The sequence below is a fragment of the Thermobia domestica genome, chromosome 5 (genome assembly GCF_964235325.1).
Source record: "Thermobia domestica chromosome 5, izTheDome1.hap1.1, whole genome shotgun sequence".
Taxonomy (NCBI): domain Eukaryota; kingdom Metazoa; phylum Arthropoda; class Insecta; order Zygentoma; family Lepismatidae; genus Thermobia; species Thermobia domestica.
The window spans coordinates 212,605,011-212,632,176 of NC_137458.1; the positions used below are offsets into that span (position 1 = coordinate 212,605,011).

Consider the following 27,166-nt stretch of genomic DNA (forward strand, 5'->3'; position numbering starts at 1 on the left):
AAACTAATAATCTTATTGTATTGTATTGTATTGTATTGTATTTATTTTCATCCTTTTTCATACAAATTGTTCACAACGTGAACGTATGAGTTGGACACGTCATAAGAACACTGAATGTGTACATATGTATACATTTAGATCTACATGCAATATTAAAATAGTGTGAATGTATGTACAAAAAAAGGTACAATTTTTCATTATTCTAATTTACATACATCGATATAAAACAACAAAACAGTTAATAAAACCTTACATTATAGATATACAAAATATATATACTTTAAACCTTATTTACTACAGGCGAGATATTCTTCTACAGAATAGAAACAGTACTCGAGTAGGTAGGACTTGACTGCTTTATTGAAACCAGATGTTTTGTTTTTTAAAGTGGAAGGAAGCTTGTTATAAATATTCACTGCCATAGGAAATGTACTATTCTTATGTACTTTTAAACGTGAGGACTCTACATGAAGATCAGACGCTTGTCTTGTATTATGCATATGAATATCTGAGTTCAACCGGAAGCTGCTTGTATCTGTCTGTATATCTTTTCTTACAAATTTTAGAAGTTCATATATATATAAACATGGAAGAGGTAAGATTTCAAGAAATTTAAATAGAGGTTTACAAGAAGTTCGAGGTTTACTTCCGGTCATAAACCTTAAAGCTCTCTTTCGTAAAACGAATATGGAATTTAGCAGTGCAGTAGATCCCCAGAATATAATACCATATTTCAATTTAGAATGAAAAAGTCCAAAATGAGTTGTGAGCAGAACATGCTGACTGACACTATTTCGTAAAAGCTTTAACATGTAACAGGTTTGAGCCAATTTACTAGATAATTTTTGAATGTGAATTTTCCAATCTAATGTATCTGACACCCAAAGACCAAGAAATTTTATATCCGAGACGTAATTCAACGTTTTGCCGTTAATTGTTACACAAGGGCGTTTTCTTATCTCGTTTTTTACTACGTGAAAGCACATGCACGAAGACTTTGTTGTGTTTAGTATTAGTTTATTTCTATCCATCCAGTCACTGACGGCAGACATGGTGGAATCTACTGCATTACATAACTCAACGTAAGTTTCTCCAGTTACTAAAATATTTGTATCGTCAGCATACAGAACAATTTTAGCAGAGTCTAAACATTGTGGCAAATCATTTATATATATTAAAAATAGAATAGGGCCTAAGATGGAACCTTGAGGAACTCCAAATTTTAACTCTTTTGTATCTGAATAACATTTGCTTACTCCCTGAGTTTGACAGTTAATTTCAACAGTTTGCCTTCTGTTGGAAATATACGATTTAAACCAGTCATAAGCATTTCCCCTAATACCATAATCTTGCAATTTTTTAAGTAAAATTTGATGATCAATTGTATCGAAAGCTTTGCTAAGATCAAGAAATATGCCGGTTGTATATTTCTTAGCGTTTATTGAATTTAAAGCAGAATAGAGAAAGGAGTAAAGAGCAGTTTCAGTAGACTTATTTGATCTAAAGCCATTTTGAGCAGGAGATATTAAGTTAAAATTATTTAGAAAGCTAACTAGTCTTATATACATAAGTTTTTCAAAAAGTTTGGAGAAGGTAGACAGACATGATATTGGTCTATAGTTGGATGTAAGATCTTTCTTGCCACTTTTATATAAGGGCTTAACAACTGCTAGCTTCAATGCCTCAGGAAAAACGCCACTACTAAAAGAGTTATTTACTATAAAGCATAAGATATCAGCAATTTCATAGGAGCATTGCTTTAGAATTTTATCAGGAACTTCATCATATCCTGAAGAACTCTTATTTTTCATTTTCAGTGTAGTATTTAAGATTTCCTGACTAGTTACTGGGTGCAAGAACAATGATTTTTCGAAAATATCGTTATGTCTACTAACGTATTGTTTGCTAGGTAGTTTATTGTTCACGTTATTAGTGATAAGCTTTTCCACTTCATTCGTAAAGTAATCGTTAAAAGCATTTGCAATTTCAGTCGGATTTTTAATAATTTTATTTTGACAAGAAACGCTAGTTATCTTAGAGGAGGGTTTTCGTTCCCCAGATTCTTTCCGAATAATTTGCCATGTAGCTTTCATTTTATTGGAAGCTTTCCCAATGTAAGTATCATTCTCTAACATTTTTGCCTGTTTTATGACCTTATGTAAAACTCGTCTGTACATTTTGTGGTATCGTTTAAACACGGGAGTACGGCACCGTCGGGATAGTTGATGTAAATAGCGCATTTTTTCTAGAGAAACCTTTATTCCAAAAGTCTTCCACTTCGAACTGACATTTACCGATTTATTTATCTTAAATTTTTGTTTAGGAAAAGCAATATTAAAATAATGAGTAAATATACATAAAAAGGAATTAAATTGGTCGTTAACATTACATTCAATATAAACATCCTCCCACAACTCAGTTTTCAACAAGTATCTGAAATATGCTACGTTAGTGGGTGTAAATGAACGCCGTTCAGACCATTCCACGCCCACGTTTGTATTCTTATTAATTATTTCTGTGTAAAAATAGAGAAGTTGAGCATTATGATCAGAATAGCCTAGGTTTAGTACATCAACATGAGATACGAAATCATCACGTGGAATTATAATTTGGTCAAGAGCAGAGATTCTTGTTTTGCCTATTCTGGTAGGAGTATTGACGATAGGTTTCAGATTAAATGATGTGCAGAGCGAAATGAGATCTTCTTTTTCTTTGCTATTATTTAGTAAAAAATCAATATTAATATCACCACAAATTACTAACGACTTTTTAGAGGACGAGAATTCCGATATAAGCCTTTCTAATTTATTCAAAAAGTCATTGACATTACTGTCTGGCGTGCGATAGAGACAGATAAGTATTAAATTATGATCGCAAAATTCAAGTGCTACAGATTCGAAAGTTTTCTCAACGTTCAATGTAAGGGTATTTCTTAGAATTTTGATACGAAAGTCCTCTTTGACGAATATGGCAATACCGCCATGGGATATATTTTTCCTACAATAGTACGCAGATAGTTTAAAACCTGTGAGTGAAATTGTTTCTATTTCTTCTTTATTCAGCCAGTGCTCCGATATACACAAGACATCAATTTTACTTAATTCATTTTCCAAAATAATTTTTAATTCGATTATTTTATTTCCTAATCCTTGGACGTTGTGGTGCAGGATTCGGAGACTGGTATTTTTTGACTCACTTACGTCTTCTACTTTTTGATTAGGAACATTACCGGTAGTTATATCTACTGCTTTTAGTAGGGGAGTATTACTTTGGCAACTTACATTATCTACAACATTTAGATCCGAGATACAAGAGGACATACCACAACACACATAACCTATATTACTTTTTTTGTCATAACAATTACAGGAAACTTCTCTATGTTTACTTTGAGGAAGTGAAGTACACGTCATAAATTTCGTTTTTCTGCAGAACTCGTAACCTATAAAAAAGCATTTGCTGCCTCAATAATCCAATCACAGACCCTTTTCTTTCCTTTTGCATTTAGATGTAAGCCGTGACTAGTGTAATCCTGTCTACGCAATGCACCTAAACTAACAAATTTAACATGGCTGTACTTTCTAGAGATTATTTCTTTCACCTGCATATTAAATTCAAATATTGATCTGTTTACACTACCATTCGGCCTATGCGGAAAATCATACCTATAGGGTGTTGACAATACTACTGTTCTAATATTTCTTTTACCTGTGCTTTCAAGTGCTCTTTCTAAAGATACTAACACATTCTGGGTTTCTAGTGGATGGCTTAGGTTATTATTAGTTCCACCAGTCAACACAACACAATCGTCTTCATTGAGATTACTAGTTAGTTTATGAACGTTCTCAACGATAGATTCGTAGGGTGCACTTGGTTTCACAATGCTGCTCACACTAAGGCCAGTATTTGCACAATCTTGGATAATAGATGCACAGTTTCTTAAATGACTGTCCCCCAATAGTAGCATTTTTTGCCTGTTCTTTTCTTCTGATCGAGAGGAGATTCCTGTTGACTTATTGAAACTTCTAGTACCGGTACATTGTTCTTGACTGTCACTCTGTGAAAGAATGTTTTGTTGTGTTCTATTGGATGCACTAATATTGCTAACGGATTTCACATGTGCTCCCTTAATGTTCTCCTGTACCCTTGTAACTGAGTTAAACTTCCTTTCACTGTTTTTCTTTACTTTACATTGTATGTTCTTTGGTGATGAACTTAGTGGAGCTACTGCTGTTTTACAATTCGTATGTAAGTTAGACTGTTGACAACACTTGCACTTCTTTGAATGTTCACACTTGCCATAATTTACTGTTTCAATTACGTCACTGTTACTGTTTATGCATTGTTCTTCATCGAGAATAGCAAACCTATTACTAGTTTCTACATTTGATACACATGCAGAAAGTCGATTATTTCTTACTACTTCTGACCACTGGCCATTTCTATGAATTTGACCTTGCACTTCAGCACTTTTATCATCTCGTTGTTTTCGAAGTTCGTTTAATTTGCCTTTCAACGACTCTACATCATTCATCAAAATATTTATTATTTCTTGTAGAGAAGAAACTTCCTGTTTTGTTTGTACACAGCTTACGCAAGATCGTTCTGCTATAGCATTTTCTACTGGAATATTTGTACCCATCCCTCGTTTCGTTTTTGACCTTGTTACTGTCTCTGTTTTGTTATTAATCTTTATAACACAGGTATCACACAAACTAGGAATATTATCAACGTTTCTACAGCATTTTTTTCGACACCTTTTACACAAGATCACCAGGTTTCTTGTTAAATCTTCAGCAGATACGACACCAACACAACCATCTTCCGCCATCTTGACTCACTTAATAAACTAAAATGTCATACTTGATCAATGCAGGGCTGTATACATACTTTTTGGCCACCCTGTAAATTAGGACTCGGCTGAATATGGTATAACTTGCCTCAGATAGTTTATTATTTCATTTGTGTCGTCTGTGACTCACAGTGACGTAAATGACATAAACATCTTGCAACAGTTGTACGTTTGTTCCGTACATGATAGTGAAACACACTTTATTTAGTTACATAATTTAGGTAATTAAATACTAGAAATCTTATTCCAGCAAAAGACTTGTGTCTTTTATTTCTTTCTTCACGTTTCTTTCAAAATACTAGTTCTGAGGTGTGGTAGTCAGGAAGTACAATAAAACCAAGTATTCAGTGCACTGAGACACTGTTTATCACTGTGTGAATTGACAGCCTGTCAATAGTTACCTAATGCAACAGGAAGTCGTCAAATTACGAAGCAATAAAATTGTCGCAAATACTTCTATTCATGACATTTCCTAAGTACTTCACCGTTAGGGAACTCAAATTTTGGTGGTGTATATACGTTTTTTTTTAAAAAAGACTTAATGTTCCATGAGTGTCAAAAGAAAGAAAGAAAAGCATGCGTCCACGGCCTCTTAAATATACTTCTGCCCCGTAATTTCTCTGCTCATTTTCTAGAACGTACAAAATTACAATTTAGTAAACTAACCAATGTACGACTATTTAAGGTGGTTTCCATACTTACGCAACCCGTTATCTAACTACACAATATCGTAGTTGTGAGGGTTTATGTAGAGTAAGTCCAGTAGAGATGGACTTTCTGAGTGAGACCAACCAGGACCATAAATTATCCACCAGAGTGGAGCGGAAATATTGGTGTAGTATCGTGGCGGATATATGCAAGACACCGTGTGTTTTTCTGAAGCAGAAGTCTACACATTTCTTCAGTAGACAAGATTTTTTTTCTTATTTCAGATATGTCAAAATTTCTTTGACCACATTTCATTGAAAGCAATATTCAACGTTCTTGATGTAGATTTCTTCGGTTTTGTTTCTTACTAGCTCATTTTCCCATGAAAGAATGATGTGTTAATGAAAACAATGAAGTTTCCCGCGTGCAAAAACTACAACAAGTAAACTACCTTTCTTCCTCTCCTTCTTGGGATAGATGAACCATTGCTATTGTGGGAGAGATGGGCCTCATAGGAACACGTCAGCTTACTAAGAAACAGGAAGGGGAATTTTAAATGCACCGAATTGATCACAAAAGACAAGAAACAAAAAACAAGAAGAAAATTCCGATCATATCTTTATCTTCATTCAGTGATGATGATTAATCGATAATACATGCTGAAAATGATTATATGGAGGAGTATCATGAAAACGTGTGTGTTGGATACTGCGAAAATTATAATGAAGCAAGAAGAGAAGGTGACTGGATACAACGTATTCTGTGTGAACGCTGGTTACATGATGGCTGCTCGAAATGTGAGAATGTTTGTGATTTGTGTGGCACAATTTTTAACTATACAAAACAAGATGTAATGTACGGTACGATGTACGATAATGGCACTTATTTTTCTTCTTAAAACATGAAACTTATGTATTCTTGCCATCTGCATTTTTTAAGAGTCCATGTTAAAAAGAAAGTTCATTTTTAGGTTTTCTATCTTAGTTTAATCAATATTAAAATATATGATATCAATATTAGATTTCAGTAAAAACTTGGCAGCTGTATAATATCTACTTTATTAATATAACATATTTAAACGCAAAACTGTTTCAAATTATTTATTTATTTATTGTTTATGTTCTGTATATGATTCATCACTTCCACAGTGCACGGTCCATCTAACCCATAGTAATATGGGATAGATGAACCAGTCAGCCATTTTTTCAAGTTTAAATGTCGGGTAGAAATATGTCTTTTTTCATCCTAAAAACCTTTAGTTATGATTACAGAAAGTCCTTTCTTGGATTTCGTGCGGAAAAACGTACTCTATGCACAATTATTCGAGTTATTGGAGGCAGATAAAAAGTGGTTCATCTTTACCGGACTTACTACATATATTCAATATACAATAAAAATATTTCACCAAGTAGTACTTTTTTAATTGAAGTAAAATGTAGCTGAGTTTCTACCATTCTCTCATTGTATTTGTGTGTCTGTTCGTCTGTTTCACGACAATTCTCGCAAAAATTATTTGATTTTAATGAAGCTTGGTGTGTATTGTCCTTCGACTTGCAGAAATAACCCTATCGTTTGCACATATACATGCAAAACAATTTTCCACTATAAGCCAAGTAAAAATTATTTAATTTTGATAAAACACTATATTTTCTTCCGTCATCCCAGTCATGCCTATTGATTGTGGTTGAAATTTGACTAAGTACACCCTGGTAAAACGAGTAAGTTCCCGTAAACTTTGAAGTGTCCCTATTTTAATATCATACAAAAATAATTTTCCTCGACAAATTTAATCAAAATGTGTATTCTGCGATATTTTTCATAATAAATATATTTGATTTTGTAGTAATATTGAGCATATTTCCTTTAAGGCTTCCCAATGATCCCTCTACATGGAATAATAATCAATAAAGAATAAATACTGGGGTTAATTTCCGCCCCCTTTCGAATTAAAATGAAATAGGTTTCACGTTAACTTTCGTTAAAGAAAAATATTCGATTTGAATGTGATACTATAAATTTTTTGAGGCTTCGCAATCATCCATAATACTTGGATTTAGAATAAGTCGGGAGGAAGGAATTTCCCCCTCCTCTCTTTCTGAAAATTAGAAAATATGTTGCACAATTGTTTTATAAAAGTTATTCGATTTTGATTGAATATGGTGGATATATATTCTATGAGACTTTTCTACACGGAATGTACGGCTGGATTGAAATCAGACAATGGTAAGGGAGTGAATTTACATACGATTAAAGAACAAAATAAAAAGCGAGTGAATTCACCTACGATTAAGAACAAAATTGTAAGGGAATGAATTTACCTATTTTTAAAGAACAAAATAGTAAGGGAGTGAATTTACCTACAATTAAAGAACAAAATAGTAAGGAGTGAATTTACTTACGATTAAAGAACAAAATAGTAAGGAGTGAATTTACCTACAATTAAAGAACAAAATAGTAAGAAGTGAATTTACCTACGATTAAAGAACAAAATAGTAAGGGAATGTATTTAACTACGATTAAAGAACAAAATATGCTTCTTCAAGATCGTGAGCTTCTCTGATTTTTAATAAAATGTAATCATTAGTTTTAAAGGATAAGCTGATAAAAGTCTCCAATAACAATAGGACAAAAAACTTTCTCGTAGAGTGCACAGCATCACTAGTATGAAAGTAAGGATGGGAATGGGGGGAAGGGGGCACCATTAGAGTATGAGAATTGTGGATACAATTTAAGGCCGTGTCTAACGTTTTCAGCTGAGATCATCAATCCCTATGTAATAACATGGTGAACTTCTTTCCAAAGTATTATGAAAACTATTTGTCTTATGCAGTTCAAAATTTCTCCAGATGTTAACCTACCCCAATACTACTTTTTTTATTTTTAATCTAGCTCTTATAGTTCATTAATATTACTTTTTTACAAAGAAATGTGACAGCGCTGTAAATGTATACACAAATTCGGGTATTGGAGAATCAGCAGGGTATCTTTTCTTGCTCGTGGAGGTGCAGATACCTGATCCATTCACACCATTGTTCTCCACTGATCTTCAAAAAGTTGGTAGGGGAGGGAAACAAGTTAATGAGATAAGATTGTTAATCTAAAAATGCGGAGAATGCATATCTTCCAAGTTATATTAGTTGACACCCTGATCATATGGTCGGAAGAAGAAAGGATTGCGAGAGGCAAGATTGGCTATTGTCAGAAATGAAACAAACTTATCTATCTACACATCTTTTTACTTGTATTTTATAACAAGCCTTCTTGTCAAACAGAGTGTACTTTCCCTATTTTCCTATTTCAATCATTTTTGATCCTGGCGTCTTCTTGTTTTGCCTATTCCTGTTTCGCCTACTAGCCTCTCATCAAAATGTATCAAGATTTCTACGTTATCAAGATTGTAGGCGAAACAGGAATTCCTGTTTTACCCACTGTTAAGACGAAGGGATGTTTTTGGGTTTGGGATTTTTCTTGGGAATTTTATTTTTAATGTAAATTAAGTTATTTAGTAAAATAATTTAATATTAACGAAAATGCATCAGTAGTCACGATTTTTAAAACAACTACAATATGAACAAAGGGGTAAGTAGATGTACATACTTCCACTTTTACCAAAAATCATCTTAGTTAGTCGAAACTAATACTGCACTCTGATTGGTGTTTCATTGGGGAGAGAACAAATCAGAATCTCAGATTATGTCTACCTTTGAATCGAAACTTTTAAGGAGCCACCAAGAATATAATGTATGTGTTAGTCTTGGGTTGAACTTTGTGTGTGTCGTATAATTGTGGAAGCTCAGAAATTCCCTATGCTTTTTCCTGGACCCGTGTCGCACGTCTTTTAAAATTATTGATAGGATTGTCTTCTGATTGTTTTGTGAAAATATTTTTGTAACAAGTGTGTTTATCCTCAAAGATATGTCGAACTTTGTTAACACTAAGCGTGGAGGCAAACTGTTTGAATATGAAGGTTATTTATATCGGATTAATAGGCATAATGGTGAGAAGACTTATATGAATTGTGCACTCGGATGCAAAGTCACTGTTGTTTTTTATGGAGATGAGCCCATAAACTTTGCACGTGCCGCGAAGAACGTCAATTGAAGCCAGACGTTTAATGGATAAAATGACGAACAGAGTACTCGAGAATCCAATTCAACCACCTCCAAAGATTTACACGTACGTTCATTTCTTTGTTGTAAAGCACACCACAGTGGCATTTTTTCTTATTTCGGGGGGTTATTGCTATCGTAATGCAAGCCACAGACCTTCGTATATAATAAGTGTAGAGTTGATTTGTCAGATTTCACCAACGAACAGTGGAATAGCCAAGTGTAAGAGTGATGAGAATTTCATAGTTACCCTACTCACCCATTTATTTTTGTTGCACAGAGATTCTTTCATATCTATGCTGACGAAATTACACACTGTGCAGCACTACCAAGAGGGAAGAGAAGGAAGGAGCCAGTCGTATGGGCACCTTGAATCATTGGCTGTGTGTCACAGGTGTGATAAGAGCTTATCGGGACAAATCCCGCCGAAAATAAGATCATCTTGGGAGGGTTACATAAATGTGTTTTTCGACGTGAACTACAGTTATAGTGCCATTATCAAATTGTGCAAGGAGCGTGGATTCACTGTGTCCGAAATGGCATATCACGGGTGTTTAAAGGAGCAGGTGAAGCGAGGTGTGAGACGCTTCCTATGGGGAAAAACAGGTCAACCCCCGGCCTGCCACTAGCCGCACACGAGCCAGAATTCGGGTCTCTGGTCACCTGGGATAATCCACCCACAAAGAGAAGTATCGCGAGCCGGCCACAGACATCACTGAAGATAGTGCACACCATCGTTCACCACGATTTGAGATTTGTAAAGCGACGGAAGGGGGGTGTTCATAAGCTCTTGCCCAAACACATCCAGGAACGTCGCACCAACTGTCCAAAGCTGTATGAGAAGTACGTGGCCAGTGAAAAGTGGATTTTTTTTTACACTGGACGAGCGATGTGTTTATCTGGATGACTGTCACAAGCTAACTTTTTTTTTTTTTTTTTTTTTTTTTTTTTTAATCGATCGACTGGTGCGAGGGACTTTCAAAGATTGTTCACTGAATGCAAGGGAAGTTTCGGCACAGGTTTCATGATCATTGCTAGATACTCGTACCAGGGCAAGCTGACCATACATCGTGCAGCCAAACATACGAAGGTGAATTCGGCATATTACGAGACTAACATCCTGATATCCGTTTATTGCCATGACATTCCGCATCTCAACGGGAGGGACAAGAATCATGTGTGGGTGCATCAAGACAAGGCGTCAAGTCACACATCTCGCTCAACCCGTCTCATCCTCAGCGCCGCAACAAATGACAGCAGAAACTGGAATTCGTGCCACTCCACTCACAGACATTCTAGTGAAATCTCGTGATGTGTCACCGATTGACTTTTGCGCCTTCGATCTCCTGAAATGGGCTTTGTCTCACAGGAGAGCCCACACCGTTGAAGGGCTACGGAAAGTCTGTCAGAGAGAGTGGTTGTGGTTTGACATGATTACATAACGTGTCAGTCACCTTCAGTGGAAACTTCGCTGTTGGGCAATTGCACAGATGTAGGGCTACCAAATAAAGCACTCTCGATGGTAGTGACATGGTTTCTCTTAAGGTAAGTGCAGGTTGAAATCGTCACCATAGATTGGAAACAACTTCTGTATTATATGAAATATTAACAAATGTGACTTAAAATAAAAACTATAATATTTAAAAGGTAACTTCATAACAATGTAAACTAGATATTGATTGAAACTTATCAACTTAAATTACATTACAGGGAGGTAATTGTCCAAGCCGGATTAAGTGAAGAAGTGCTGCTGTTTCCCAACATTTAATGGTGTTAAGTGTAAATTATGCAACACACGCGCTAAACAAGGTCCACCTACTCCACATTCATTAGATGATCTTGTTTTAGAAGGAAGATGGACACGAACATTAAATGGAAAAAGAATTCTTCTAGCAGACGATAATGTTGGATCAGATCGTCTACTGGTTTCAACTTCCTTTCGGTGACTTGCATTAAATCAATACCTGGATTCATATAAAGCTAAAATCCCCAAGAAAAATCCTCAACTGAAGAATTTCCCTTTATTCTAACAGTAGGCGAAACAGGAATAAGCGGAACAGGAATTCCTATTTCGCCTACAATCTTAGTACCGTAGAAATCTTGATAAATATTGCTGAGAGGCAAGAAGGCGAAACAGGAATAGGCAAAACAGTAAGGAATCTTTGATCCTAAATCTTGATTCTTGCGCGGTGAAGAAAGGGGACACGTCAGAGGAAACGCAAAACTAAACCCAATATTTTACTTTCCAAAATAAGGAATGTAACTTTAAAAAATAAAACTTTAAAAGAAATATCTGGGAAGATGAAAGAATAAAACATGGCATTTCATGCGTGTTCGTAACAGTAATATACAAAATAAATAAATGAATAAATGTTACAATATTTCTGAGGGTCTAGATCATTTGGACCCGATATTGGTATTCCAAGGATAAGCAAGTTAAATACTTTCAGATGTTTATCCAGAAATTTCTCGTCTCGTCTTGATTATAAAATCGAAAACCACACGAGAAATAGCTTTCTAAATTCGACACGAGGCAAGAAATATAACAATTATCGTCTCGCTTTTGAGACGAGAAATTTCTCGAGTCTCGTGGCGTGATCAGCACTAATTCACCCAAGTCTTGATCTCAAACACAATTTTAATGTTAGAAAATACACAGTGGCGTATTTACGATTTTGTTTCGGGAGGGACTTTGCTAACTTTCGGGGAGGGGGGGGCTTTGTCTGAAAATGTGAAAATTCTGCAAGATATTCCATATACTTTACTATAGTAAGTAAGATTTCGGGGGGAACTTAAGCCCGGAAGCCCCCCTAAATACGCCACTGATGTTACATGGTTCATATGTAAAAAACTATAAAGTGATAAAATGATGGTACGAAAGCAATAAAGAGTATTTATCCACGTTTAAAATATGTAAGTCATTACACAGTTTACTCCAATAATAAGTATGGTTTAAAGGTTGTTATATCACACTATTCGTGGACCAATCGAGACGCGGAACGATCATGATAACTTCCAGATGAATTTAAGGAAAAAATAGGGCATATTTTTTTTAACATAAATTGTCAAAACGGAACAATAAAATTTCGAGACAAGAGTGAAAGAAGTTTTCGAGGATCGAGATGAGACGAGACCTATTAAATTTAGAAGGCGAGACGAGAAAACCTTACTTCTCGTCTCGTCTCGTCTTATGGGGAACACTATCTGAACGAAATAAATAGCATCTTGCTTGTAGTGACTACCTGGCAGATATTGGTGCATTTTTTTTGGGGGGGGGCATGAATAATCGATTTTATGGTATATCAATCTGCAAGCGTATCATCAATCTGTACGCTATTATTGAGACATTAGCGAAGAACAGAACACTGTAGAATGCATTATGCTATTATTTAGAAATGAAATGAAATCTTTGTGTTTTATGTCCCACGGTTATGCCGGCTAGGCTAAAGGTCACGGTGATTATGAGAATAAATAAAATGGTGGAATGAAGAAAGTGGAAGGAAACGACAGAACCCCGAAAAATCCGACGAACATAGTGTTTATTCACCACAAAACCCACTTGGTGCGGTCTGGATCAAGCCGGGGACCCCACACATCAGAGGTGAGCACTCTATCACTGAGCCTGAGATCCTTCGTGGTTAAATGGTTAGCGTACGCGCCTATGGCGTGGGAGACCCGGGTTCGATTCCCGGCGGGAGCTTATGTGGTTCGGATTCCACGTTAATTAGTAGGTCCACTTCTCATATAGCCTCGTTGCTGAACGGCACGTTAAACTTAAAATCAAATCAAAATCAAATCTACCACTGAGCCACCGCGGTCCCGTTATTCTTTAGGGCATAATAGCTTATGTAAAAGAATTCTTGAAATTCTCATATTCTTAATCTGCACCACAATAGATTTGATGAATAATATTTCTTCTACCTGGGTTTATTAAACTTCCAAACTACTCTATTGCATAAGTATCGGAAGTCTAATAGAACGGCTATGCCCGTCTGTCTGTCAACAGGCATCACACTAAAAGCGGTAAGAGATATGGAGAAGGGTTTTCTGGAATCGATTTAGCGTTCTAAGAATAGGCTTCATCTCCTCCGTCTATCTTCTATATAGATCGAAAGTGATAGAGATCGACTACAAACGGGCCTTAAATCAAAAACTATAATAGCTAGCGATAAGCGGATTTAGGGAATTGATTCAACGTCTGTAGAAAATATACCATCTCCATTCCTATCTCTCTATTAAAACCGGAACTGGTAGAAATTTACTACTGTTTCCGGTTTCAATATTGATTTTCATAGAGCATAAACGATAGGGAATATATCGAAAAACAGTTCGCGGTCGCTTTCTTCTTACATATATATTAACTATTTTGCAGTTTGCCATACATCACAACAGGGTAAATCCTCTTTCATCTCTATATAAATGTTTGTCCGTTATGTGACAAATAAGCGAGTTTACTTCACTATACAGTTCGAAACTTTTATAAGATGAACATTTCCCTCACTTGAAAGCAAGAGATTTTCTGAAACTTTCGTACGTCGTTAGCTCCAATAGGCCTCTACATGTAACTATTCACACAGAGATGTTTGTGAGAATCAATGAAATCTTTAAGATCTATGAAGAGAGAGTAAACAGACTTTGCTCTTATCTACTGTCAATCTGCATTCCATCGGCTTCTTTATCTCCGGAGACAACCCAAAGTTCGCGCACGTAACCTAGCGGGGAGCAGAAAATTAAAGAAACCTACCTGGTTAGCCTCCTATCTGCTGTTCTGCGTTGTTGCAAAATGTACGGCCATATATTAAACAGATTTTAAATGGAAGAAAATTAATTTTTAATTAGAGCGCTCTAATATTACCCTAGCAAGAAAAAGTAAAAGTGAACATGCAATATTAATACTAACAAACATTTGGACGAATTTTGAAGTGTATAAAATAAATAGTTTTCATAATATTTTGGAAAGAAATATGGCATGTTATTATGTAGGGAAATCCCAACGCATTCCGAGTGTTGGACACCCTTAAGAGCCTGTCATAATAAAATAATACAAAATTTACCATGTTTGTTTTGTTTGTTTTTCATAAGTGAAAGGAGATAATGAAATGCAACTTACCAAAATCATATATAATGTTATTCTACAACAGAAAATATGAACCTGTAGAATTTTCAGAGTTGCCGTCCACAGAAATTACAGTGTTACCAAAATAACATTTCCTCCAAAATTTAAGTTAAGGCAGCGACTAGAGACGAACTCAGCTGTATTTGATTACGTACTATGTTGTTTTGGTATGCTGTGAACTAATTTTTAAATAATAAATTGTATTTAGTTTTTAATAAACAAAATAGTTTTAACATACAGTTATTAAAATTAAATAATAATGTTATTTAAAAAGTAGTTCACAGGATACCAAAACAACATGATACGTAATCAAATGCAGTTGAGTTCGCTCCTCTAGTCGCTGCCTTAACTTAGATTTTTGGGGAAATGTTATTGTGGCAACACTGTAATTTCTATGGATGGCAAATACTGAAAATTCTTCATGTTCATATTTTCTGTTGTAGAAGAACATTATCTATGATTGTGGTAAGTTGCATTTCATTATCTTCTTTCACTTATGAAAAACAAGCAAAAGAAAAATGGTAAATTTTGTATTATTTTTAGTATGTCAGGCTCTTAATTCATTCATGACATTCGCTTATTTTGTTAAAAAAAAAAAAAAAAAAAAAAAAATATTGTTTTAGAATTTATTTAGTTTATTAAATTCATACAATAGGAACAATGTTTCTGACAAATATATTTGAAGTATTTCAGTAAAACCACAAAGAGTTTGCCACAGTTTTCTTTTTGCTTTAAACAACACTTAGCCTTGCAACGTTTATAATAAGTACATGTTTCTAAATGCTTATATACTAAACATGAAAAATATATTCATTTCAATCAAAACTCTCCATAAATTTACTTTGCTTTCTTTATTAACTTATGGTACATTTAGTCACATATTATTAGTTTTGAGTGTATTTTCAGGACATTAGCGAATTCATATTTATGCAATTAGCCATATACTTTTAATTACTAATAAACACAACTTTTGGAAAGTGGACAAAGTGTTGGATAGCAATTGGTTTAATCTTGGAAATAATACGTTTCCGTACATCCAAGGAAAAGGATAACGATGATCACACTTTCCGATCATAAACAAATAATTAAATGAAAACAAGTTCTAGAGGATTGATTTTTTTGGTTGAAATGTACATTTACAAATTCCATAAAACATTATGAAATGTGTGTGGTTTTATGAGATGAAACTGTTATGTTGCACTTGAATCTTTTCAAATATATATTCGGAAGAAGATTTAATATGGTTTACAAAGTGGCTAAGATATATAATTATTTCTACTTGTGTGTATAAATATATAATTATTTATACCTTCAATTTCTTCATTTTTTTCTTAAACCTGCGATGTAATTTTTTCCCATTATGAAGTTAGAAAACGAATCATTCATGTTTCATAACTCTCTACAATGGAGATGAAAGTTTTTCTGAATCCTAGTGCGTAAAGTTATATACGCACTCGAATATATGGTATATACATGAACATGACTTAAAGTATTGGCAGGAATGATGCTTTTTAGTGAAAAAATCTCATTCTCGTCATTTTTCTTTAGAAAGTTACAAAACATGAAAACAAATACAGTTAAAGTTAGTAACTTTATCTCATTACAATTTCTAGTTTAGTACAAATTTGTTTTCTTTTAATTTAAGCTGTGTCAGTCTTCAACTGAAAATTTAAAAGTTCGTTAATATTAGTACTTAATTTATAATATACTACTTTAGAGTATGTTTGAATATTTTTGGGGTGTTTCATTATTTTGTTATACTGATTTGAAGTAGCATCATTTCAGATTTTGCCAGGGGTCAAAGTTCCATGTGAATATGTTAATATAATTACAACTTATTGTAATATAATTACAACTTATTGTAATATAATTACAACTTATTAAAATAAACACCTTTCTAGAACTCAGGGGGAAATTTTCTCCTCTGTCCTCCACAAATGCTGATTTGTAACAAAGTTTGTGGGACATTATTGATTTAAAGATTAGATGTATGTTTAGGGTATAGTATCCAATCAATGGGTTTATATATAAAAGGGAGGTCTTTGAGCAAATAAACTGTACATGAAAAAACGCATGTTTTGAAATTTGTTTTGAACATATGTTTTCTTATTTTCACACAGAAGTACACAGTTCCGTAGTTTTATTCTTCCAAGTGATTAGATGGGAGATTCCTTTAATTTTGAATTTAAATTCTTCATTATTACCAAAGACAATTTTTTAATTAGTAATTAAATATCAAGTGTAGCTGTTGGCATAGCCATGGTTAACAGATAATTTCGAGATACCTGAAACTACTGAGTGCTTCCGAAACTCCAAATAATATCTTATATTTTATATTAAGTACATGGAGTAGAAGAATATTGTCTAAACCGATTTGTGATACTGTTGAAAGAATATTTTATAAATGATATCTGAACTTGGCAGAAATTATACTTCCACACAAAATTATCTTACCTGTTTATAAATGTGTTTAATAGAAAATATACCAGTAGAAAGGGAAATCTAATGTAGAAAAGTGTGATATTTTCATATGCACAAGTTAATACCATTACGTATCCATAATATCTTGCGATTTAAAAGAGAATGACAAAGAATGAAAGTAAATTACCCATTTTTTTTAAAAAAATCAAGCATCATGTTATGACATTTACCTGTGCGAAATATATTTAAAAAAATATATTTCCATTTGTGTTTTCATATTTTAAATCGGTTCCTTTTATTACTACTAATAATAATAATATGTAAGATTCTTCAATAATGGTTTGGAATTATGCCAATTTATATATTACATCTAGAAACATTAATTGTATCATTATTTGTTCAATAATATAGCAATTATCGAAAGTTTTACTTGTTAGTGCAAATGCTCGATATTCTCATTAATGCCGTTAATTGGTCTAAGGTACGTTTTCTGTTCATAATGGTGCGCTTTTACAGTATTTTTAAATCTATGTAATCGTAATCAAAATAAAGAATTTACTTGACTATTAAAATAATTTATTCTGACATTTTTTGCTTTCATTTAGCTACACAGCATGTATTTTTCTTCTAGTAAAATATTTTAGTGTATGTTCCTGAAATTTCAGATTGTTGTTTTGATTCCAATATCAAATTTAAAATTTAATGCAGATGCCGCTATTTTGTAGTTTTATGATGTGTTTATTTCACATTACCTAGTCGTTATATGTTTAGGTGTACGTAACCTCGCCGCCTACGTACACGAAGTTTAATTGCGAAAAGTAAAATTCGTGCACATGAATTTGTATTGTTTATTTAACTTGAAATCATCTTAAGTTTTCACTTACTCTTGTGTACGTAATATGCATAGGACAATAAATTAGGCAAGAGACGACAACTTAAAGAATTTTACATTGTATTAACTTGGTAAACCACAGAAAGATGAACGAATACAAGAGGTCCGAACATGATAGAAATGTAAGGGTCGCAAGTGCAAAATAATAGGAAAATATCGATGTGAAACTAAAGATCATACGAAAAAACACTATCTAAATGAGATTTCTATTTAGCAAATTAAATTCATCCAAAATTATACATAATGTTGTCATTATAGGGCTGCAAAGAAACAATAAAGATAAGAAATTGAAAAGTATTTAGTAGCCCTATTATATAACTGTGTATCAATTAAGTAAAATTACTTCATAAATGTAAATATAACCGTAAAGTATGAAATCTCAGGCAAATTTGTATAATAACAGAATATATCCTAAAATCTCAGTGTCAATACTTACATGAAATTATAAACATACAGCATTACAAAGAAAGTATTCGTAAAAATTCCCAATGATCCCGATATGCTTATATTTTTAAAATTTCAAGAACATAATGGCGATTAGTACGAAACTTCATTTATTTAGTTTCCTCTGTTGATGTCTCTATAATGATTTCATGGAAAAGACGATTTTTACAGCAACTTAAAGTACTTAGTAAGTACGAAACTAACATGAGAAGAAATGAAGATTTATACAAACATTACAAATTAAACCAGAGATACATTATTTGTGTAGTCTATTTCTTTAAATTCCAATTTACCTTTCAAATTCAGTAGCATACACTTACCGTCAATAATAATTTTTCTTCTTACATAATAATACCACAGTAACATAAAGCTTTGCTGAGTATCATCGGTGGAGATTGTCACTTTTTCTTTTTAAATTCTTGAAAGGTAGGGTAATGATTTTATTACACTCTTATACCTTTCATTATTTTTAAAATTATTTTTCTTTAATATTATGGACGTCATACGTTCATTATTGTAATACATCATGGTATGTAGAGATTCTAAAACATCTATCTTTAAGAATTCTAAAGCTTAAGATTAAGATACATTTGACACAAACATTAAAGGAATACACTTAACGCCATCAAATGTAGGTAGTGCAAGAAGAATAGTTTACATCGTTAAAGTGCTAGATAATATAGTAGGAGATTTAAAAGTGCATTACAACTGGCACAATAGCGACAATACACACTATACCATACATCTGATGGCAAATTACATTAAAATACTTGGACACACGACACATTATAATCAAATCAAGCTTTGTGAAAGTGAGAGAAGTTACGTTTTTTATTTCTACTGCGTTCACGCAGCTCTTCGTTATTTATGAAGATTGAAATGGTCTTTTTGGGGCTCAGCATTGTATGAAACTTCTCCCAAATTCCAGAGCTTTTCTCAGAATCTACTTATTTAATATACATTCTAATATATATATTTATATACGTATATGTATGTGCATTTCTTTTAAGTATATTTGTGTAAATATATATATATCATAAATATTTTTATGATAGTCTGATCTACTTATACTTAATATATGATTATATATGTAGATATATATATATATGTATATGTGTTTGTGTATGTACTCACATATGGTTTTAAAATTGACTTACGTAGTATATAATAATCTAATCCATTATTCTTGTATTAATGTATATTTAAGTAGTTATGTAATATCTTTAAATTGTCGTGGAATGTATTTTCTTCATAATATTTAAACAGCATAGACAGGATTATAAGCGAATATAGAGATTTTATCCATATTAATTTCAAACGTTTTGCGTTCCGAATAATAATTCTTTATTAAAATTCCAGATAGATTGCGAACTCCAATGACAAAATTTATACCTTAAACTGACCAGGCATAAAATATACACATTTAAATTGCAGCTCGTGCCATCACTTTTAAAATAATATAGGGCCTACTTCAGTTGCATTTAGTTATTAAATGCTACTTTTTGAAATTAACATTCCAAGTAAGTTCAGTTTTGATAATTAGAGGTATTGTAAACATATATATTAATTTTTGAAATTCCTGGATAATTAATTTTATCTTTCTATGAATCAATGCTGCTTAATCAGTATTTTGTTCATTTGCTATTTGACAAGAAAAGTAATCAATGAATTTTGTTCTTGATACATAATACTCAATATTTTTCATTATATGTACAAGAAATATTTTAGAACTTCTGTATTGAGCTAAAAGCTGTTATTACACCATTTAATATACCGAAGGTGAATACTTGGATTATTGAAACGCAATGCTTGCACAAATAATGATTTAGGATGAGCATCCTTCGAGAAATTAAGTTACCGTTTTGTATATGACCAACTCGGGCGAATACTGTATGAAACTGGAAAGGGAGGTTGGCCATTCCCATGCAATTCAATGAAATAACATATACCAAACAAGATTTCCCTGGCATCTGCAGGTACATTTCGAAATTTAAACTTCCTACATACTATTCTGTTGTTCGATCACAACCCATTACACCTAATAACTCAATTTTATCGGGAGTGGCGCTTACCATTATATTCGTCCGAGCCGCTCATATATATTGCAGCAACAAGTGATTTTTCTTCCTGTCTATGCTTACCAACATATGTTATGGGAGTTCATTTCAAAGCTTTATGCTACTGTGTTATGTCTGGCGGTAAGCGATCCATATTAGTGAAGAACGTTTAACTATTCTTCATGAGAAACAAATAATCCACATTTAAAGTATTATTACAATAATGTTTAATGTCATGCTTCTTACAATAGAGTTTGAGGGTACTAATAGGATAAAAGAAGTGTGCCTCAGAAAGAAATGGTTAATCAAATTAAAAAAAAAACTCTCTTAGCTATAATAAAGATAATGTTAGGACACTACTTTTGTTTATTTGAAAAAAATCAAGTCCTATTATTTCTAATCAAGAACCAGATCATTTTTCAATCGTTCACAAAGAATTATGATGATTACTACTATAGTACTTGGAAGTAAATGAACGCATACATCTTTCCTTAATTATAGATATAAAACTATGTGCACGTTAACATGCTGTAACAAGTTTAAAATACAAACTAAACAACCATTGAAATTTGATTTATGTAGTTACGAAAGAGACGTATTTCTCAGAAACAAAAAGTTACATATATTCAACTATCTGAGGAGAAGAAAGGAATTTGTAAACACAAATGGTTTTAGAATTTAGTTTATATTCTTATTTTATATAATTTCAGCACACATACTAGGAACTTCAAACTACGGTCCTGAACTTTTCCAATGATCATTTCTCCAAGTCATTATCTTCCACCTGAAACAATGCTATCAGAAATCTTAGCTAATTTTATGTTTATTGAAGGGGTTTCCTCAAAATGTTTCACTTTCCATATTTATATTTTAATTGTTCTTTCCAATTACATGATTATTAATTTAGAAAATATTTACTATAGGAAAGACCTTTTATTACGAAGTATATCGATATTGCAATATGAAATTATAATATAAAGACTTCGGTTTATAATGCTATTCTACTTTTACAATAATTTTAATTTTGAATCAAGTATTACGATTACATTATATTGAATTTGTAGTAAGATAATCTGACATTACTAACATTAAAGAAAACGTACGGAGAATGAGATTTTTCTTTAGATATACAAATTCTTAGTAAGATAACATAGCAATCACTACCTGCCAATGTATGAATACTAAATTGTGTTTTTAGTTTTTCTGTTCTAAAAAAAGAACAAGATATGTATATGTTATATTTGCTTTAGTTTTCAGAGATTTGTGTTTCTGTTAAATTCTAAAAGAAAATAGGTTATTTTGAACTTATTTTGTTTTCAAGATAACAAAGTAGCTTAAAAAGAATGATGAATTTAAAGTGCAGTGAATAAAATGCTTTGAAGCAGGATACTACTGATTTTATAATTTTCCCAATATTTATTCTTGAATCTACTTGTTATTAAGTATATAATAAATCTAATTAAATTTAACCGAAGTTTATATAATATTTTGTATTAAGTTAACGTAAAATACATTATGATAAAAACGATATTTCTTTACAAACATAACTAAAAAAATTAATATGTAACGCAATTATTGTATTGATGAACGCATTCGTTTTATCGTTCTGTTCCCCTTCGTCAGGAATAAACTATTGTTTCACGGGATATCTTCTGTGTTACATGCTTTCATTAAGAAACATATTCCTAAAGAAGGAATTGGGATCACCGAATCTATGGAGCAAATTTGTTCCTTACAAAAAAGACAAAAGAAAAGTAAAAATTTTCATATATATTATTTTTTATTTGTAGAATGAACATAAGACTTGAAGAATATGTGAAAATTATTTAAGATTTGTCTTAGATTTAGACAATATTTTTCAAGTACTCTTAAAACAATAAACAGTTTTGGAACTGAAAGTATTCATCATACAATGTAAAAGGTTTTTGGAAAACTAAATTCTTGCATTTATAAACTTTTTTAAATGGCAATGTAACTGAACGTAGAGATTAACATTAAATATTCCATATAAGGCGTAATTGATATTCATTATTATTGCAATTAAGTTCTTTTAAGGTTTGGTGCTACTCCTCGCTTTTAAAAACAAGACCATCGAAGTGGAATTTCTTTACTAAAAAGACGAAATTGTGTTTAATTTCTAAGATGTCAACTGTAGCATTTTACTTCGACGAACATTATATTTAGGTTCCGATTTTATTTCAAACGACTATGATTTTCTTATTTTAAGAAGTAATTCAAATTAAGTTGAGATCATTTTGGGGAAATAAAGAAAACATATATGTATATATATTAAATTCAAAACCCTACCTTTTATGTTATTATTGTCAGAGTATTGACGCCAATATTAGATAAACATGGTAACAGTATTTTTGTATTATAATTGGAAAATATTTTTAATTTCTTCAATTTTTTAACAATCATGTTCTGACAACTTAAGCATATATTTTAATACTCTAAATGCTATACAATAGTACTATTATTATTAGCAGTAGTAATATTATATATTTCATTTAATTATTCTTATTTTTCAACAATCACATTTAATAGTAAGCTAACATGATAAGATAGCGCGTTAATATAAACTTTGAAGAACTGGAAAACAGCACAAAAGAATTTGACTATTTACAAACAGGTATACAGGACTTGTTTCAACCACATCTATTATTTGTTTTTATTATTTAGTTTGTGTTCCTCTTTCATTCTGTTTGGTTTAAAAACTATTCATATGACACATTGTACAAAAATAAGAATATTTGCAATGTGTTCCAGAATGAACCTTTTCTTTTACCTTAAGATTGAATATTACCTAATTCTATTAAGTATTTATAAGCGTATAAGTCACAACCTATAACAGATCCTCATTGAACCTATTAAAGTACATTAACAATTAAATGCTTCTCTTTATCCAGTATAGGTAAATATCTAAACGCTGATTTGAGTACTTATGCAAACATTACAAACACTGAACGAGCACTTCAATAATCCCCTATTTATTTACTTACTGTAATTAAGTATTTTTAGCAACATCCTATCCAAATTAATTCCTTAAGGTATCTTTGGACAAAACTTCTTGATTTTTTTTAAAAATTTGTGTACCCAATATAAGTGCAATAAAAACCAGAACTGAAGAGTATTAAACAATCTTGAAATTCTATAATTTGCAAATTTAATGATCTTTTTATTGCCATATTTGTAAAAGTAAGAAATGATTTAGCTGTGTGCGATAATTTAAGTGACACAAAATTTTACAAAACAGGTTTATATTCTGAAACACATTGTCCTCAACAACGTTTATTTACATGCAAGTTGTTCTTTGTTATACGTCATCAGTACACATTCAAGACAATTAAAATATCCTAGTCTATTAAACATGATAATGATAGTTTTTAACAATGACAAATAATGGTAGATGAACTTTAAAAGTGCAACTATGTTGAATTGTTGCAAATAGTCCAGAAAAATAGGGCGGCACACCTTTATTAACAGTCACAGTCTTTAGTTTCATTAACATTTTTCTTCTTTTTTCTTCAGTAATATCATCATCTTAGAGTCAGATTGAAAGATTTGTTGAAGAAGATAAAAGGAGTTCATTGCGTTTCAAAATATCAAACTTATTCACACACACAATCAACTTATGTGTACAAGTGTCCTTCCTTTAAAATGCAGTCAAAGTATCAGTAAGCACGTATCCTGTACTAACATTTTACCGAGTTTTCTGAAGAATAGCAAATCACACAAGAAAACTTTCTTTCCGATAATATGTGGCCTTTACAATATGCAGGTTAATCTACACATACACTTCCTCGATTAAAAACCAAATCATTTCTTTTTTTTTAAATATCTTTGGCTTGGTCCCGAAATTCTTTTCAAGAATGTTAAGAATATACCGTATATACAATACATGTATATATGTATGGTAGCCATACTACATTTAAATAATTTTTAAAGTATCCATTTACAAAACAACTGTTCATATACGAACTGAGATGAAGGATTATAGTGCCCTCCTAAGTGCAGCAAGAAATAATCGAGCTTTAAAAAATACAATAGTGCTTTATTTCTTTATTTAAGATTACCATGTGAAATGATGCAGGGGTGTCCACTTCACTTAACTCTAGTTTTTCTTCTGGACATCACTTACTCACAGGTACACAAAGTCACAGTTACGCTTATTCCCAAACATGCGTTCTAGCTATTACATATAAACACACACACACACCTTTTAATACTTCCGGATACAAGACTCAAACACGTTAATCCAACATTGGTTTACTTATTTTCGCCAAATGAAGCAGAGATCTGCAAACGATCAATCATAGGAAACGATTACACATAGTTGCAATTATCATAATTATTTAGCCACAGCTCACGTACAAACAATAGTGGAGAGGTATGGTTGCTAATTATTTTTCAGCTTCACACCGAAATCTGCGTACAGATCAAGAAATAAAGTAGAATAGATGAAATTTATATAGTTCTTGCGCTTCACGAGAGAAACCATTACTGAAGTAAATCTTAAATTGCCTATAATCAAAAAGTTTTATTAAAGATGTGGATTTGAGATAAAGAACTAATCAGGTGTAAGATTCGTTTTAGTTTTAAATAAGAAAAATCTCCTTTAAAAAGTGTTATTTGTCTCTGTATTTGAATTAATACAAATTACATAATATAATTCCAAATTTGCATTACTTTTGTTAATCTATAGTAACGGGTGAAAGTTAAATAAATGCAGCTAAAGATCCTCTCCTTTTCTATAAACAAAGCAACTTTAAATAATCTAACTTGCATGTCATACAACTGAAGGCGCAAGGTGGCATGGCACAGAGAAACATTGAATATATTTAAATTGTTTTCCCTAATTTGTTATTATATACAAGTGGTAATCATACATAATGAAGAATGTTACATAAAATATTATAATAGGCTTAGGACAACAATTAGGCTAATCTTAAAAGATGATTTCAAGACATTTACACATTTGGAAGAGAAATCTTCATTCATAGTTTACTTCATTTTTGCTAGGGATTTTGTGTATAATAATGCGAAATTGTATAAATTATACCAGCAATTTGTACAAATCAATATTGTATATAAAATATTAAATCTCGTTATTCATTATGACTAAGCGCATAATTTTAAAAATGTAGATATATTATCTGATTTGTTATCATAATATTTATGGACTTGTACTCATTACTTAGTTAAATATGTGAATAAGTCAAATATAATATTGTGGTTGCAAATATTAAGAATAAACCAACAAACAAATAAATGAAAAAAGTATACTTTTGAAGTATTTTTCATATTGAGATTTCAAGCTTCATTTATAGTATTTATTTTAATAGTAAACAATTTTTTGAATGCGTTACTTGTATGATTAATTGTAAATAATGGATTTCCTTCTCAAATAATCTAATGCTAAATATATTGTTAATCTATAATGACGGGTAGAAGTTAGAAAGAGAAAACAAGATGCAGAAACAATTTTGACACAAAATTTCTATCAATCTTTCTACTCGATATATACATATTTAAAAAAGAGATAGAAAGAGAAACAGAAAGAAATAAAAAATAAAAGAAGGAAATAAAATAACCTTTTCTAATGTATTTAAAATGCGTGACATTCAATTATAAAATACTAAAACAAAATATTACTCAACAGTTATTGTTGATCGTTTATAGAATACCCTTAAAAACTGTCATAATATTTGTTTGTGTATAGAATGAGATCATATCAAATGATCACTGTAAGTTCTTTCCTTCTATGCAAAGGTAGAATCACATAATCTTGTTTTAACATTTTCCATTTAAAAAGAAAAATAAGTAGCGCATATAGTTCGAAAATTACCTTGATTTTTAAAATACATTTTCAATTATTATGTTTCGACGTTAGCAAATCCTTGATTTTCCTCAAATTTCTCTTCGTTTCTCTTTAATTTCATAAAATTAGCAAAAGAAAACAATGTCAACATTTAAACGAAAACAAGTGAACTACTAGAACGTATCTTAGAAAGAACAAGACATTTAAAGAGAAGATACATATAAAACTATCAAGTTTACCACAAGAACACCTCCATTGTAATAAACAGTTTGGATGGGATTTTTATGGATTAGTAGCTGCAAGGAAAAATATTGGTGTTTTTATTAGGAAAGGATAACAATGGAGCAGGGAATCAGTGTGAGCCAATTTTGATATTTTTTTTCTGTGGACACCCCTGTCACAACCACACCTCCTCACTATTGACGAATAGTCAGACACGTTCATTAACCATCTCTGAGGGGGCAGCTGGATGACGAGACGGTTGCACATCTGCCGTGTCCATCTTCAAATACGCAGAGGCTTTACCTGCAGGACTTTGAGTGGAATTTACTGCATTTGCAGCATTAAAATAACCACCTGGTTTAGGTTTTAAATGGCGATTATTCATTTCCATATGCACAATCTTCATGAACTCTATTTGGGCAGCTAACTTTTGGATTTCCTCCTGTAAAATATATCCAATCAAGAAACAAATAATATTAATAATAATACTTATTAAACCTAATTATGTAACACTTTAATACTTCAGACGCGCACAGAAAAAAAAAAGCTGCTAATTGATGGACTTTTCCATTTAATATGAAGAC

The 27,166-nt window shown here is 32.0% G+C and overlaps 1 protein-coding gene across 1 annotated transcript in view; it reads right to left on the reverse strand.

Moving 5' to 3' along the window:
* Positions 1-15,345: 15,345 nt before the first annotated feature.
* LOC145686391 (putative G-protein coupled receptor CG31760) overlaps positions 15,346-27,166 on the reverse strand; it is an 890,751-nt gene continuing 878,930 nt past the window's right edge. Inside the window, exon 15 of the mRNA XM_081759667.1 lies at positions 15,346-27,024. Coding sequence (XP_081615793.1) covers positions 26,791-27,024 — 234 coding nt within the window. The 3' untranslated portion in view covers positions 15,346-26,790. The remainder of the gene's footprint in view (positions 27,025-27,166) is intronic.